Source organism: Tamandua tetradactyla, chromosome 1 (genome assembly GCF_023851605.1).
Source record: "Tamandua tetradactyla isolate mTamTet1 chromosome 1, mTamTet1.pri, whole genome shotgun sequence".
Classification (NCBI taxonomy): Eukaryota; Metazoa; Chordata; class Mammalia; order Pilosa; family Myrmecophagidae; genus Tamandua; species Tamandua tetradactyla.
Window position 1 is genome coordinate 192932798 of NC_135327.1, and position 13409 is coordinate 192946206.

The window sequence follows — 13409 nt, forward strand, 5'->3', positions numbered from 1 at the left end:
TATTCCCAGTGTCTTCCTGTAGTCTATAAAGGCTGCATTCTTTGGGTTTTTAAGCCCCGATGTTATCTTTCTTAACATTCAGACTTACTTGTAAGACTTTTCTTCCTCTACTGACTCGAATGCAACATATGAGAGATTCGATGACAATAGTATTGATTCTCTTTAACACTTATGAGGAATAAATGAACTGACCCTGTCTCTATAGGGGAAGTAGTAGCTCGTTTTTATAGATGGGGAAGTCTGAGAAAGAATTGAGGACAAGTAACTTGTCACTAGTAAGCAGGGGTTTAGGCTGCCCAGGACCCTCTTCTCAGACCTTAAAAGTATGCTCTCAGGGATACACAGAGGATAACACTCTTCCTTCCTAAGAATTAATCTTACAGCTTGCTGTTGATTTATTTGCCTCTAGGACAAGGATGCTGCCTGAAATACCATGAAGACACTAAAAGAACATGTGTCTTGAGCTCATCCAGGACAAATATGTTAATGAAATCTTGCTGGTTATCTATTTCTTTCAGAATCAAGAATACTCTTCGTTAAGTACTTTGGTACTATGGAAATTAGAACAGCAAACAAGCAATGTGACCACCTGGTCCTCAAGTCTTTCCCTCCTAGCCCCATTACTGGGACGTCTGTTCACATGAGGTGGCTCTACTTATTTGGCTTGAACTGAGGGATAGGGGAAATGTGGTAGTTAATTCAACATCAAATTTGGTACCTCCTATTCCACATTAGAGGATCAGGAACTTCCAAATGGAAGCCAAAACAAATCAATTCCACTGAACCATATATATTTAGGCTCCAGTATCCCTTATAGGTAAATTAACTCCATTTTATTTAAAAAATGGAAAGAGGGTCAGTATGAGGAAGTTTTTACAGAATTGCCCCAGTACAAGTCTTCTGTAGCTGCTTAAAGGCAGAAGGTCCTGGAGTTGCTCTGAAAATCCTCTGGTATGCCGTGTCCATGAAAAGTTTTGCCCCAAGGTTTAGTGACTACATCATTAAAATAACCAACATAAATATGTCAGTTTAATAAAACTATGTTTGCCCAATTCTGAAATTTACTCCTCTCCTTGGTCAAAATACTTGTAAATTACTTTGATATTATAAATGCAATTTGACTTTGTAGTTACTATTATATATAGCTACACCCATGAAATCTTTACATAGAATTACGCAGCCCCCTCCCTAATCAATGAACTAATCTTCAAGTCCCAGAATTGCCACATTATCACTGGTGTTTCCTTTTTGAGGCTAGAGGAGCCTCATTATAAGGCCACTAAAAATCTGTGACTATTTGCTGAATTCTGCAGATACAGAGTATGCATGGGTATAGTTCTTACCTGTACAGAACTTCTTGGAATCACTGCCAGAGACTGGGAACTTTCATACCAACAAAATCTTACAGTTGCAGAACAAAAACTCCGTGTAGTCTAATCAGTACTGAGCATTGCATTGAGGCCAAATAAGTAGGCTCTGTGTATCATTGTGGGTAGTGTGGCCTCAGGGAATCATCTTCTCTAAGGGTAGAACCTCGATCTTCATGGCTCCCACCCAGGAGTAATACTCTGTTGTAAAACACCGCCAATGATTTGAATCATCCTTCTTGTAGACTTGTTCCACTGATGTCTGCACTTATTGCATTTGTGAAAAAAACAGCCAGGAAGACTAAAACAGTAATTTGGAGATCATTTCTGAGTGGATGAGGGGAGAGTAGTGGCTATAGGACCAACAGACACCTGGAATTTAAGAATCAAAATAACTTTGATGCCTGGTCTGGGTGATTTAATTTTATCTTAATCTGATCTTTCCAGTTCTTTGTACCTACCTATCCAGTGGTGGACGAAAAGTCATAACAGGTGGGCAAGGACTACTTATATACAAATTATACAGGTACAAAACAGAGCTGAGGGAATAAGCATGTATTTCATGGGGTTCCAGTAAGAACCCAAAGCTCATGCTTTTATCAGAGAATCTATTCTTTTAAAATAACATGGGTCCTCAAGATAAGATCCTTATAAATTAATAATTAAATTGTATGACTTGTTAACTTACCTACAGTTCATTTTAGATGGGGGCGGGGATGGGAGTTGATGATTAGCAATGAAGATTGGAAATGAGACAAACCAAGAATAAAAATCAGCTTCTAGGCAGATTACTTTTTATAAAACATATTCTTGATTGAAATTTAACTAACTGAACATTGCTGTCTCATGGTAACTTTAAATCCGCCTCCACAAGTCTACGAGAAAGTTTTAATAGAAAACCAATCAACTTGGAGGGACCAGAGACATTAACTAAATGGAGAACCTGTTGTCAAATGCTTGCTACAATGCTGTGTATTAACAAATCAGGTGGTGCTCAAAATCTCCGTCTAACATCTTTTGCCTTTTTAATGCATTTGAGTCTGGATATGTTAATCTTACTGGACTCAAGGATCCACCTCCCAGCTCTGTGCACCTGAAGATGGTTTGAGTGCTTTAAACACTAGAAAAAATAGAGCAGCAATGAACTCTACATGAGTATAGACTAAACAAACCAAAATAATCTTCAGGGCTAAATGGCTGCCCATTTGACCCATCACAAAAGTGGTGTGCCAAAGGTGGAACATTGGAGCTATTATAAACAGTCAGCAGCTACCCATGGGTGGGTGTAGCTAACTAGAAGCATAAAATATATCACCGCTATCATTAAAGTAACCATGGGGAAAATGTAAGAATAACACAGTTGAAGCTAGTGTTTAAGACAAGGTCTTTTCATAACCAAAATCAAGTGGGAAATTATCCAGAACTCAATTTCCTGTGCGCTTTATGCATTGATGTAAAAGAAAGTTTAAAAAGTCTATAAATGCTTACAGCATTAGAAAAGTAAATTAGTTTTAATTTTTACAAATAAATAAAAAAATTTATCTCTAATTCTGTCAAAGACGCAACTACCATGCAACTAATTAAACACCACAGACTAGATATAAAACTAGTTTGATATATACCTTTTAACTTTCACAGATTTACAGCTAGGTGGGTTAATCCAAATCTGTCATTTTATATGAGAAACAGACTGAAGAAGCTGATTTTCAAGGTCCATAGCCCACTCAGATAATCCTATGAGCTCAAGCCCTTATACTCTATATCCCCCAGAGACACAGTACGGGATATTCACATAAGGGTATCTTCTACTTATTAATAGGCAATATTATTTAAATGACTCAAGATTCACAGAAGCAACTGAAAGCCAAACAGGTTAAATCCAAGAGTTTTTCATATAAACAACAATCCTTTTCTAAACTCAGTTAATAAAAACTATGATGGATGACTCAACAACATGGAGAAGTTCAAGTATTCTTTATTCAAAGTTGAAAAATGTACCATACTGCATTACTGCAAAACTCACTGGTACAAAAAACTTTGCAGCTGGTGAGAAGGCAATAAAAAGTTGATTTTTAAACTCATTACTATAAATTATTCTTACAGTACTTTGCAAATTCGGAATTTCAAACTGCATTTAATTTTTAATTGCCCACAGTACTAGAGGTTCCTGAAGCTAAGGCAGCCGTTTCAGAGGAAGAGGGGAAGGAGGAGGTAGCGGATGTCAAGGGATTTCCATCTCTCTTTCGATGCCCACATACTTCAGGGCATCAGCCTGGCTGTATCTGAAACAACATGAAAAAAGTAATGACTGCATACTAAGTCTGCTTAATTTAATGGGTGCCACCAATAGTTTAAAAACATCAAATCTGACAGATGCATGCTCCTGTCACTGGTAATATTTCTAGTTGAGAAGTTCAGTTTTGAACTGGACAAATCTTGTTCGTTGCAACCATTCTCATAGCCACCCCAGGACCTAAGAAAGCCCACCCACCCTTCCTGTCTAGCTCTGAAATAATATGCCCTAGGAAGGCCAGGTCCGCATATTACACTCAGGCCTAACATTGTAGAAAATTGACTGAAAGTGAATAGAAGGAAAAGAAAAATAATAAACAAAACTAAGGAAAAGGGCCAAACAAGACTATAGCTGATTGGCTACAGGTAGGAAAAAAAATGGTGACAAAACAACGCCAAAAAGACCAGTGAAAACTCTACCTCTGAAGGGCAGTGCAGGGAAAGTGGGAGCAACACACATCCCTCTGGGACAACCAAAAGTATACGTAAGTTCCCTCAGAACAAGGAGGAAGAGCTGCGTGTAAATGGTGTTAGGAGGCAAAGTAGCAGAGTCTTCAGGAGTGCACCTGTCTTAGATGAAAGTAGCTTGCAGTGACCATCCTCTAAAGTATGATCTTTATTCAGGTCCAGTCAGATTTCGTTTAGATTTCTCCTTCAATTGGGCATGAGTATATCATTCTTAAACATGAGCCCTACTTTAAGACAAAGCTCAAAAACCAAGCTTTTGAATGATATAACTCGTTTTATTTTACTTCATACAGACTGTGTTTCTTCAAGGTTTGTGGCAACCCTGCATCAAACACATCTATCAGTGCTGTTTTTCCAAAAGCATGTGCTCACTTTGGGTCTCTGTATCACTCTTAGGCAATCCTCTGATCACAAATCTGATCCGACCCTAAATGTTAACATAACTTTTAGAAACCTCGGTTCCAGACCACCGCAACAGAGCAATTCACATGAATTTTTGGTTTCTCAGGATATATAAAAGTTAAGCTTGCATAATGCTGAAGTCTACAAGTGTCCAATATTACATCTACAAAAAACAGTGTACATTATTTTAAAAACATTACTGCTGATAAATGCTAACCATCACTTTATGCCTTCCAGTAAGCCGCTGGCAGAGGGTCTTGCCTTGATGTTGACAGCTGCTGACTGATCAAGGTGGTGATTATTTAAAGGTTAGGCTGGCTGTGCAATTTCTTAACATAGGACAACAATCAAGTGACCCTTCCTTTCACAAAAGATTTCTATGTCAATGTGATCCTGCTGTTGGATAGCATTTTACCTACAACAGAACTTTCAAATCCTGCCACAGCTTTATTTACTAAATTTATGGAACATTCTAAATCCTTGGTTGTCATTTCAACAATGTTCATGGCATCTTCACCAGGGGTAAAGTCCATTTCAAACACCACTTGCTTCTAAACCCTTCATCCATTCAAGTTTTATCATGAGATTGCAGCAATTTAGTGATATCTTCAGGCTCCACTTAGAATTCCAGTTCTCTTGCTACTTTTACCACATCTTCAGTGACTTCCTCCACTGAAGTCCTGAACCCCTCCAAGTCATCCGTGAGGAATGAATCAACTTCTTCCAAAGCTCCTGTTGATATGACCTCCTCCTGTGAATCCTGACTGTCCTTCATGGCATCTAGAATGGTGAATACTTTCTAGGTTTCCTACTGACTTTGCTCAGATCCAGAGGAATCATTAAGGCAACTATAGCTTTACAAAATACATTTATTATTAAGATTTAAAAGTTTAAATGACTACTTGACTGGGGGCTGCAGAATGGATATTGTAATAGGAGGCAGGAAAACAACATACATTCATTCATCTTGTTACATATCTCTACCAGACACTTGTGTGACCAGGTGCACTATCAATGAGCAAAAATCTTTGAAAGGAATAATTCTTCATGAGCAACAGGTCTCAAAAGTGGGCTTAAAATATCGAGGAAACCATGCTTGTAAACAGATGTGCCCTCATCCAGGCTTTGTTGTTCCATTTACAGAGCACAGGCAGAGTAGATTTAGCGTAATTCCCAAGAGCCGTAGAATTTTGGGATAGTAAATAAGTACTGGCGTGCAGCTTGAAGTCACCAGCTGCATTAGCCCCTAACAATCAGCCTGTTCTTTGAAGCCAAACATTGACTTCACCTTTCTAGCTATGAAAAATCTTCTTCCAGTAGGCTGTTTTGTCTACTTTGAAAATCTTGTTTTTGTTAGCTGCCTTCATCCATTACCTTAAGAGCTTCTGGATAACTTGTTGCAGCTTCCACTTTAGCTCTTACTGTATCACTTTGTACTTTGATGGAGACTGCTTCTTTCCTTAAACCTCATGAACCAAGCTCTGCTAGCTTCAGACCTTTCGCTTACAGCCTCCTCACCTCTCTCAGCCTTCAAATAATTAGAGGGCCTTGCTTTGGATTTGACTTTTGCTTAGAACATTGTGGTTGGTTTGATCTTCTATCCAGACCACTAAAACTTTATTCACATCAGGGGCGGGGGAAAAAACTTTCAGTTTATTATTATTCCTGTAGCACTTTTACTTTTCTTCTAGAACTTTTCCGTTACATTAACAACTTGCTGTTTGGTCCAAGAGGCCTAGCTTTCAGCTTACCTCGCTTTATGACATGCCTTCCTCACTAACCTTCATCATTTCTAACTTTTGATTTAAAGTGAAAGATGGACCACTCATCACTTGAATACTTAGAGGACAACTCTAGGGTTATTAACTGACCTAATTTCAAAATTGCCATGTCTCAGGGGAAAGAGACAAGTGAACACTCAGTTGGTGGAACAGCCAACACACATGCAACATTTATCAATGACATTTGCCATCTTATATGCATATGCTTTGTGGTGCCCAAAAACAATCTGATAGTAATATCAAAAATCGCAGATCAACATAACAGATAAAAATAATGAAAAATGTTTGAAATATTAAGAATTACCTAAATGTGATTCAAAGATGAGACATGACTTGAGCACATGCTGTTGGGAAAAGTTTGGTCAGGAAAAATTCAAGACTTTCAGGTTTTGTGTGTTTATTTCCAAAGGAATTTAGAAGATAATTATAAACTATTAAAAAATAAAGTCTGGGGCGGATCACAGTGGCTCAGTAGGCAGAATTCTTGCTGCCATGCCAGAGACCCAGGTTCGATTCCCAGTGCCTGCCCATGCAAATAAAAAAGTCTGAACTAAACTAGTATCTAGTAATTCTATTTCAAATGTTGCTCTAATTAAAGATATTCATAATATACTGTTAAGTAAACAAAAGCAAGTGTTACCAAGTTTACTTTTAAAAATGCAATCATCCAGAAACCAGCTGCATAAAAGCATGATGTGATAAGGTTTAGGAGTTATACCTAATAGCTAAAGATTGTAGTTTTTGTACCTTCTCCCCCATTAAAAAACATAATACAAAGAAAGCATAACCTAATTCCCCAACAGTGACCATGCTAAATAATGAATGAACAACGAGAAAGAACTCCCCCTCAAAATAATGAATGAGCATTCAGAAAGAACTCCCCCATGAATTAAGGGGAGCCTGATCAACACCCCACTGTTCTAAAAGGGTTGAGTGTGTGTCCTGAAGAGGCAGAGAGTCCAGGTGCCACCCACATGCTTGAAGAAGATAAGCCAAGAACAAGGTGGTCTCCCCAATACCTGGGCATGTTAAAACCCTCACCCAGGTATTTGGAGAGAGAAGGGCCACTGTGTAAACCCTTGGAAAGGGTGAAACTGTCTCTTTCTCAAACTCCAGAGAGAACATGTCATTCTATAAATGATCCTCAGAGCTTAAAATCTAATGGAGTTTGCCTTGCTGGTTTTAGGAACTACTGGGTCCAGTAACCCCAGTTTTCCTTTCAGTTTCCCTCTATGGAAGTGGGAGCATTTATCCTGTGACTGTCCCTGCTTTGTATATTGGCAGCAAATGACTTATTTACATTTCACATGTCCACAGTCAGAAGAAGATTTTGCCTTAGGACAAACCACACCTGTAGCTGATTTGATAAGATTTTGTACTTCTTGGGCTTAACATTCTATTTGTTTTGTTACTGAAATGGTTTAAGGCTTTTGTGATATTGTGATAGAATGAATGAATCTTGTATGGAAAGGACATGTCTTTTGGAGATCCAGAGGGTTAAATATGCTGATTTGAAACTGTTATGCACCCCAGAAAAGCCATGCTCTTTTAATACAATCTTGTGGGTGCAGACACATTGAGAGAGCTCAGAGCCCACACAGAGGGCAGAGATGAAACTAAGACACAGACATCTGAAGATGCAGATAGCTGAGAGAACCGTATGAACCCAGAAACCAAGAGAGAAGGACAGGAGACAATGCCATGTGACAAAGAAACCCAGGACCTTTGTCCTTTCTTCAGAGAAGATATTTTCTTGCTGATGCCTTAATTTGAATATTTTCATGGCCTTAGAATTATTAACTTGTAACTTAATAAATTCCCCTTATAAAAGCCAATTCATTGCTGCTATATTACATTCTGGCAGCATGAGCAAACCAAAACAAATTAAGAAAAGAAAATATAGAAAAGGACAGGGAGTACAGAGTAGCAGCAGGAGCCTTTTGTCTTATAATTCTGAGCCCAGATAGAAAAAAGCCTTTAGATCAAACTATAAGTGTTGTTTGTTTGTTTGTTTGTTTTACCAACCTGTAATCAAAAAACAGCTCTTCACCAGTCTGGATAGCTCTCTTAGCAAAAATGCCTATCCTGTGATCACCGTTAACCATCATCACTGGAAATAAACACACCCACGTCAGTGAGCAGTTAGAAAGAATATAGGCCAAGCCTGTATACATCTTAAACATCTTTCCCAGAATTCTTCTAGTCCATTATCACAGTATGGAAAAAGAGTTCTTATTGTCAAACTTTTTTTATGAATTGAAATATTTATACCTACCTTTTGCATAGCAGTTTGGATTTACTGAATGATTTGCAAAACGAATTTTGTTACCCTTACGGGTGGCATCCACCACAAAATCTAAACAAAAATAAACACAATCCACCAATTAATTTTATAGATCAATAAACCCAAAGTTATATTATAATTCTAGAAACAACTGTTTATAGTTCTTCAGGGTTTGCCTTCAAAATCAAATCATTTAAGCAACTTCAGTCGGTAGAAAAAATTACATTGGGAAGAAAATACAGTTTTAGGTTAAAATTAAAGTGATCATTAAAGAGATACTGCATTATGGACCATAAATTATACAAAAGAATGGAATCTGGCTAAATTCCTCCCAACATCAATATAAAGCATTTTTAGATGTATGGAACATAAAACAGATATTCCAGATATCTATGGAAAACTGTTCTGCTATTTATTCCAACTGAGGCATTGTTATATGATTTCTCATCAGAAACTTGGAGGCATGAAGGCTGTGGGTGACCAAGTGCTAAATGGATAAAATCCAAGAATTCTATATGTAGAACAAGTCTTTCAAAAATGAGGGAGGGAAAAAAAAAGGAAAAGAAATGAGGGAGAGATTAAGACACTCTCAGACAGTCCAAAGCTGAGAGACTGTCACTACTAGACCTGACTGAAAAGAGATGCTAAAGAGAGTTCTGCAGATTGAAAGGCAAGAACAACAGCTAGTTAACTGAAGCCACACGAAGAAATAAATATCCCCAGTAAGGATAAGGAAAATGGTAAATATAAATGCAAACAGTATTGTATTTTTGGTTTTCAACTCCACTTTCTCTTACTTTCTACAAAATCTAAAAGACATAATATACTCTCAATGAGTGTTTGAAAGATGAATTCATCATTTATTCATATATTAAATCTTTGGCTTTTTTTTCCAATTTAATCTCATGCTGTTATTTACTTTTTCAGATGGTAGTCATGTCCTTCCCTGCTAATTTTAATCAGCCTAAGGGCATAAAGTTATTAACACACACACATTTGTAAACTCATAGTACCCAGCAACTTGCTGTGCACTTATAAATGCCCAAATACATGGGTAAGTGGGTGCTGAACTGATTTCATTCTTAGTAAATGTGGAATGAGATACTTAAGCCCTGTTGCTACAATGTTCTTAGTTTGATACCTAAAGAGGATATGTGTTGTCATCAATTCCGTGAATCAGACGTGTTATGTATAATGTGCAGATAAAATTGGCATGTATGAAAAAAAATCTAAAAGGTAAATGCAGAAAATGTAAATGATAAATCAGTGGTGGTTTGGGGCTTTTAAGTATGAGAAGACCCACATAAAGGTGGAGGGATGGAGGGATATAATTTGCATATACTATTGAAGTTAAGTTGTAATCAAAGCAAACAATATTGTTATAAATTTAGGATGTTAAATTTAAGACTCATGATAACTACAAAGAAAATAGTGGAAAACAGGCAAGCTCATAGAGCAGAAATTTGAGTACAAATTGCCGGGGCAGGAGGCAGAGGAGTTAATGCAAAATAAGTGGAGGATTTTGTTTGAGAGATAGGAAAGTTTAGTAACAGAAGGTAATCAAGGTACTGCAACATAATGAATGTGCCACAGAATAGTATAGTTGGGAGTGGCTGAGATAGCAAAGTTTATGTTATATACAAGTTTCCACAATTTAAAAAAAAAAAGCAACTATAGAGACAATGACAAATGCAATACACGATTCTGGATTGGGATATAGTAAGGCTCACAGGTGCATTATTGGGACATGTGCAAATATTGAACTGTAGATTGTGAACTTTACTTGAGGTGATTACATAAGTGAGCATCCTTGTCCTTAGGAACTGAACATAATAGCAGTGTGAAGGGTTAGAGAAACAAGATATGTAAAAACTACACTCAAGTGTTCAGAAAATGAATGTATAAATTCAAAGAGATGGATGGAATAATATGGTAAAGGGTTAAAATTGATGGACCTGGGTGTCTGTGAGTACAGTATGTTGGGATTCTCTATGGGGCTCGTATTATTTTTGTATGGAGGATGTTTGAATATATTTCACACTAAAAAGTCTGGTTTTTTTTTTTAAAGCAACTAAATGCCCTCTAACTCTTAAACATACCATTATTCAAGTTGAACAGAAAGCTGCACATGTATTTATCATACACTTTCCCTCTTCTGTCTGCTTCGTCTTGAGAAATAATCTAAAGAGAAAGACATGGGAAAAAATTGTTTGGGGATCATGTGGTCAAGCCTGCTGATAGGAGAACAAACTCAAGAGCTCATCAAGCAAAGATGAGATTCTTGAGAATGCTGAACCAAGTGCTACTAAGGCCAATTTTTTAAATTTTCCATTCTGTCTGATACTTATATGAAAACAACTACATTTAAAGACTTCAGCTCAGAAATTTTTCCACATCCAAAATGACTGATTAGCAAGTTGTTTTGCAGGTTATTAATTACAAACTGGGGGAACTGGTTTCAAATTGAAGCTGATCAATGATTTTTCTCATTTTCCCCAACACTAAAAAAGCATTTCTAGTTCCTTTTCAGTTAATTTGTGGATTAAGCAGGACAGAAAAGTGCAAGTTCTTATTCCTCACCTTCCTGCCATCCCAGATAAGTGTCTAAATGCAAAGCAACCTGTAGCTATTAAGCTAATTTACAAGCATAAATAAGTCTGAGCCAAGAAGGTAGTTTGTATTAAGTTATTTCTAATCAAAGCCAATGGGCTTGCCCAACGAAATCAATCCTAAACAAAGAAAAGCTATTATATACAATACCACTTGAATACATGTGATTCAGGAAATGTGCATTATGCTTCCTGAATATCCTTACAGGGGTTATTTTTGCCTTACCTCTCCACAGTATTCAGAAATGAATTCATTTTTCTGCACAGGATCTTTGATGAAAATCCCCCAACCTGCCACATCTGATGGTGCCAGTAATAAATGCTAGACCAAAAAAAAACAATCATGAAAGGAGAGCAAAGATGGACTGGTAACAAGACTACACAGTGAAAACACAGGCATTATTGTAAATCCTCAGACCTATTTTAAAGCAACATTTCAATACAAGGCTACTAAGTACCCTGAATTGAGTGGTCATCTTTCAAGTATTGTCAAAGGAGATGACACCACAAAACCAGAGGATAAGTATCCTTAATCGTAGGAAAAAAAGTTACCTTCGATGTTACTGGTCCCTTTCACTTCTCTGCCACACTCTTACTTCCCCACTAGTTCTTCAGTCCTTGACTCCCCTTATTTAAGTTACTCTCAATTTGTATTTAAATACAACGGCACCAAACCATAACCCTCTCTCCATTTCCCCAAAGTGATTTCTGTCCTCATTTTCAGTTAAGAGCCCACCAGGACATTCTGATTCTTCATCAGCTTTTATTCCTTCCCCAAGCCTGGCCATTTCTTTCACAGTATAGATGACATGAAAAATTACCATAAGTAGATCTCAGGACTTAATCAATCCAACATTCTATTTTTTAGCAGGATTGGCAAGGTGATCCTGGCTGTCAATTTCACAATTAGGGCACTTCATTCCCAGATAGTTTTCATCATGGCTCATTAAGCTTTCATTAAAAATTTTGTGACCTTTAAAAAGGCTCCCTAATCACACTGACTTCCATTCTATTTCTATGCCAGTCCATCTTACATACACTGCATATAAATTTCCCAAATACCTTCCTTATCTGAAACTAAAATAGCTAAATACTGTTAGGGGACACGTAAATGCTAATAAGTATTATTACTTGTACTTTCTGAACAAGCTGAGGACAGGACTGTGTCATTAGAATGGCAAGTTTAGGGATGGGAGAGAAATTATGCCAGGGAAAACTGTACCATCGATCACTGTGACTAGGTAACCTAAAAGTACCTTGAGTAAAATTATCTAAATGCCTAAAAACCAAGCAAATTAGATTGCAAGGCTAAACAAAATGATCAGAGCCACCAGGAAAGCAGATTTTGGCTCAAAGACACGAGGAAACAAAAACAAGAACAGCTTAATGCTTTCCCTGAAGCAGAATTTCTGGTAGAAAAGGACTACCAATAGTCATGTGATCGCAATTATATTAAACACACACACAAGCAGGTGGATGGCATCCTGGTTAACTGGAGGGACTTTGGAACCAGAATGCCTGGATTTGATTCCCAGCTCCATTATTACAAGTCTTGTGACTTTAGGTTTCCTTACTTTTTAAATGGGGTTATCAATTATTCCTAATGCATAGGGTTTTGAAGATTAAGGATTTAATACTCAAAACAGTGCCTGATATTTATTAAATACTTAATAAATGTGAGCTATTGTTTTTATAAAAAGGACTCACTGAAGAACCCATTATCTACACTAAAAATGAAATACTGAATTCCGATTTATCGCCTGGCTGCTACAATTAAAATCACCTGCATCCAATTCCAAGGCTTGAAATACAATATTCCTGGTTGGGCCATTTTCAAGGTTATTAGGGAAACAGGAACTAAGTGTAAAAAACTAGTAATGGAAAATTTTCATCTTTTCCTCTGCACAAGAAAGAACTTAATAATACTATTTGATAGATCTCTCTAATAGAAACCACCATTTGTATTAAGAGACTAGAGAACTTAAAACTGTCTTTTAAATAGGTAGAAAAATAGGTTTCTTATTCCAATGGCTGTTTTTCAGAATTGAATAGCGTATCTTACACAAAAGTAACATATTCTATTTAAAAAAACTATAAAGAGACTGCCTGAGAGTCAACAATTTTTCTGTAAGTTAGCTATGCTATTCAATGACCTTTTTCATTGGCACACTATATATCTAACCAAGATATGATCATCCAGAAGGAA

At 37.0% G+C, this 13409-nt stretch overlaps 1 protein-coding gene across 11 annotated transcripts in view; it reads right to left on the bottom strand.

The window, feature by feature from the left end:
- Positions 1-3326: 3326 nt before the first annotated feature.
- EZH2 (enhancer of zeste 2 polycomb repressive complex 2 subunit) overlaps positions 3327-13409 on the bottom strand; it is a 147115-nt gene continuing 137032 nt past the window's right edge. For all 11 annotated transcript variants that reach the window (XM_077148879.1, XM_077148847.1, XM_077148857.1 and 8 more), the window contains 5 exons: positions 11430-11525; positions 10694-10775; positions 8586-8666; positions 8336-8420; positions 3327-3649 (listed from right to left, as the gene is read on the bottom strand). In XM_077148879.1, coding sequence (XP_077004994.1) covers positions 3589-3649; positions 8336-8420; positions 8586-8666; positions 10694-10775; positions 11430-11525 — 405 coding nt within the window. In that variant the 3' untranslated portion in view covers positions 3327-3588. The remainder of the gene's footprint in view (positions 3650-8335; positions 8421-8585; positions 8667-10693; positions 10776-11429; positions 11526-13409) is intronic.